This window comes from Cygnus olor, chromosome 6 (genome assembly GCF_009769625.2).
Source record: "Cygnus olor isolate bCygOlo1 chromosome 6, bCygOlo1.pri.v2, whole genome shotgun sequence".
Classification (NCBI taxonomy): domain Eukaryota; kingdom Metazoa; phylum Chordata; class Aves; order Anseriformes; family Anatidae; genus Cygnus; species Cygnus olor.
The window spans coordinates 12916480-12920541 of NC_049174.1; the positions used below are offsets into that span (position 1 = coordinate 12916480).

At 65.4% G+C, this 4062-nt stretch overlaps 1 protein-coding gene across 1 annotated transcript; it reads left to right on the top strand.

Moving 5' to 3' along the window:
* Positions 1 to 976: 976 nt before the first annotated feature.
* Positions 977 to 3023, top strand: FZD5 (frizzled class receptor 5). The gene has a single exon (XM_040562303.1). The coding sequence runs from the start codon at positions 983 to 985 to the stop codon at positions 2711 to 2713; it is 1731 nt and encodes a 576-aa protein (XP_040418237.1). The 5' UTR covers positions 977 to 982; the 3' UTR covers positions 2714 to 3023.
* The last annotated feature ends 1039 nt before the right edge of the window (positions 3024 to 4062 follow it).

The following is a 4062-nucleotide window of genomic DNA, read 5'->3' on the forward strand; positions in this document are numbered from 1 at the left end:
TTGCCCAAGGGAATGATTATAGAAATGAAAAATACCAGCAAAAATGAGAATTTCTGCTCTTGCAGAGCTTCATCAGCATTTTCTAATTGTACAGCAATGATGATAATAAAAAGGCTGCCCTCTGCTCTCAGCTGTAATTTGGATAATCAACTGAAAGCCATAATGAAACTGTCTGTGATTGCTTTCTGCTGGGCTGCTAGTTCACAGAAACTCATTGTCGAGGGGAATTAAAAGTTATGACTCCTGCTACAGGGATATGCTATTGTGTTTCAGAGGAGCACGTGACTGGTAATGCTGTGCCGTACAGCTTCAGCGCTGGCAAAACTTGCAGCGTAAAGCGAAGTGGTACGGGGACTCACCACAGCTTTGGCTTGCCTTTTTTAAAAATAAAGTTGTTCAGCTTCAAGGTTGCCAGTGCCAATCGCTGCACACGCCAAGGCCGGGTGCACGTGTAGACACGGAGTGTTTCGGAGGCGGCAGTGAGGTGCGCGGCCTTAAAGTCGCTGAGGGCCTCGGCGTGTGGCAGCCGGGGCTGGCGCTGTGCCGGCCGGCGGCCACACCGCGTCCTGCCCGCGGGACGAGCGGCCGGGGAGAAGCCGCCCGGCGGGGGCTGCCCTGCCCCGCTGCCCCCGCCCGCCGCCCGCCGCCCGGCCCGAGCAGCACCGGCCGCCCCGCGGGCTGGGCTCGGGCGGCGGGGCCGGGGCCCGCCGGGGGGCGCTGCCGCGGCGGGGCGGGGGCGGCGGCGGGGCCGGGGGCGGCCCGGGGAGCCCGGCGGGGCGGGCCGGGGCGGGGCCGGGGCGGGGCCGGCGGCGCGGCGCGGCGCGGGGGCTCGCGGCCGCCCCAGAGCGCAGGTGGCGGCGGCGGCGGCGGCGGTCCCGGTCTCGGTCCCGCGGGGCCCCGCTCCCGGCCCCGCTCTCGGCGCGGCGGCGGCGGCAGGGGCAGGCGCCCGGGGCATGCGGCGGCGGTAGGGCGCGGGGCGGCGATGGGCGGCCGGGCTCTGCCGGCGCCGCTGCTGCTGGGGCTGCCGCTGCTGCTGGGGCTGCCGGCGGCGGGGCGCGCCGCTTCCAAGGGGCTGGTGTGCCAGGAGATCACGGTGCCGATGTGCAAGGGCATCGGCTACAACCTCACCTACATGCCCAACCAGTTCAACCACGACACGCAGGACGAGGCCGGGCTGGAGGTGCACCAGTTCTGGCCGCTGGTGGAGATCCAGTGCTCCCCGGACCTGCGCTTCTTCCTCTGCAGCATGTACACCCCCATCTGCCTGCCTGACTACACCAAGCCGCTGCCCCCCTGCCGCTCCGTCTGCGAGCGGGCCAAGGCCGGCTGCTCGCCCATCATGCAGCAGTACGGCTTTGCCTGGCCCGAGAGGATGAGCTGCGACAGCCTGCCGGTGCTGGGGGACACCGAGGTGCTCTGCATGGGCTACAACCACACGGAGGCCACCACCTTGCCGCCTTTCTTCGGGAAGCCCACGCGCCCGGCCAAAGACACAGCCAAAAACCTGACGCCGCTCGGTGGGCAGCGCCCCGCGGGGACGGAGTGTGGGCAGACTTGCAAGTGCAAAGCGCCGCTGATCCCCATCTCCAAGGAGTCCCATCCGCTGTACAACCGTGTAAGGACCGGGCAGGTGGCCAACTGCGCCATGCCCTGCTACCAGCCCTACTTCACCCAGGACGAGAAGACCTTCGCCACCTTCTGGATTGGCCTCTGGTCCATCCTCTGCTTCCTGTCCACCTCCACCACCGTGGCCACCTTCCTCATTGACATGGAGCGTTTCAAGTACCCCGAGCGCCCCATCATCTTCCTCTCTGCGTGCTACCTCTTTGTCTCTGTGGGCTACATCGTGCGGCTGGTGGCAGGGCATGCCAACGTGGCTTGCAATCCTGAGCACCACCACATCCACTACGAGACCACAGGCCCCGCGCTCTGCACTGTGGTCTTCCTTCTCCTCTACTTCTTTGGCATGGCCAGCTCCATCTGGTGGGTCATCCTGTCCCTCACCTGGTTCCTGGCTGCCGGCATGAAGTGGGGCAACGAGGCCATCGCTAGCTATGCGCAGTACTTCCACCTGGCCGCCTGGCTCATCCCCAGCGCCAAGTCCATAGCTGTGCTGGCACTCAGCTCTGTGGATGGTGATCCAGTGGCTGGGGTTTGCTATGTGGGCAACCAGAGCCTGGAGAACCTGCGGGGCTTCGTGCTGGCACCACTGGTGGTTTATCTGTTCACTGGCAGCCTCTTCCTGCTAGCCGGCTTCGTCTCGCTGTTCCGCATCCGCAGCGTGATCAAGCAGGGTGGCACCAAGACCGACAAGCTGGAGAAGCTGATGATCCGCATTGGCATCTTCACTGTACTCTACACCGTGCCTGCCACCATCGTCATCGCCTGCTACATCTATGAGCAGCACAACCGGGAGGCGTGGGAGCAGGCACAGAACTGCTCCTGCCCAGGGGACCCCCACCGCCCCAAGCCCGACTACGCTGTCTTCATGCTCAAGTACTTCATGTGCCTTGTGGTGGGCATCACCTCTGGCGTCTGGATCTGGTCTGGCAAAACGCTCGACTCTTGGAGGCGCTTCACAGCCCGCTGCTGCCGGCCCAGGAAGCCCGTGGGTGCTGCTGCATACGGCGAGGCCAGCCCGGCGCTGGCAGGCAGGACGGTGCTGCCCAGCATGGCCTCCTACCACAAGCAGGTCCCACTGTCCCATGTGTGACCGGAGGGAGCCTCGGTGATCCCAGCCACAGAGGGTTGCAAAGACCCCGTGCCGCAGAAGAGGGAGTGGTGGCACAGCCACCCCTGTGTCCCCAGCCCCGCCGCAGTGGAGCTGCCCAGGACCGAGTGCGTGTGCCCACGGGGCACGGAGCAGCCACAGCCCCGGGCAGGGGCAGGTGGCCCTGCGGCCTCAGGGCAGGTTGTGCTGGTACCAGGGCGCGGGGCAGAGCTGGAGCGGACAGGGCTGGCGGTGGCCCCTATGCCCAGGCGATGACTTGCACCGGCACTGAGCCACTTGCTGGAGCTGGCTGGGGGGGGGGGTGGGGGGTGGGGGGGGTGGGGGGGGTGCTGACCCCCACCCTGCTGCGCCTGCATCCCCGGGCACAGCTGTGTGTCATGGCAGAGAGGGCTGGGGGCCCCTGGTGCGGGGCTCGGGCAGCAGGATGGGAGCAGAGCTCCGTCCCAGGAGGAGAGGGAGGGAGGGCACTGCACAGGCTGGGGGCTACACAGGTGGTGGTAGAACAGGGCTCGGCAAGGACCTGCCACCTGGCCTCGAGGATGGGCAGGGACAGGGCCCGGCTTGCTGCCATGCAGCCAGGGGCAAGGTGACGCCAGGGTCCCTTTCCCTGCACGAGTGCGTGCCGGCTCCACGGGCAGGGCTGGTGCTGGGGCCACGCCGGCTCCGGTGCTGTGGGAAGGGTGGGCGCTGCTCCGCGCCTCTGTGTTGGGGCGAGCTTCTGGCATCTCCCTGGCACTGTGCAGGCTGCCTGGGCTGAGGCGGGGGCCCCAGCACTCTGCCTGCCCGCCCGGGCACGCAGCGCAGCGGCTGCGTGTGGCAGAGCCGGCCATGCTGGGGTGGATGCGTTTCTGAACCAGGTTGTACGTGCATGGGGGTTTGCCGAGGCAGACAGTCGTCTGTCTGTCTTGGGAAACAGCTGGGTCTTCTAGCAGCCAGACAGTTTCACGTCTTGCTGCTTTTTTGAAAGCTATATCTCTGTCAGAGACAGCACCAGGTTCAGGAGTTACCAGTTAATTTAGGAAAGCTCAGCAGAGCACTCATACTCCTTTCCCCCCAGCTCCACAAGCCTTTTTCGCTTCCCTGGTGTTTGGCAGGAGCAGGGCACTGACAGAAGCAGTGCGTGGCATTAAGCCACCGTGACGGCAGGGCTTCAATAAGCAGGACGCTGAGGGGCCCTGTGTCAACCTCACCGAACAGCGGCAAGGCTGGGGGAGCTCCAGTGGTAGCAGGGGATGAGAGGTGGCTGCAGCTGGCTTCAGCTCTCCTGTGAAAGTACCCCCAGGGATTGTTAATTCTTTTCCCCCTGCCCTGAACAGCGGTCATGTACGTAA

Bases quoted from the DNA above. Each gene is read 5' to 3' on its own strand.
- FZD5 (XM_040562303.1), top strand. From the start codon at position 983: ATGGGCGGCCGGGCTCTGCCGGCGCCGCTGCTGCTGGGGCTGCCGCTG.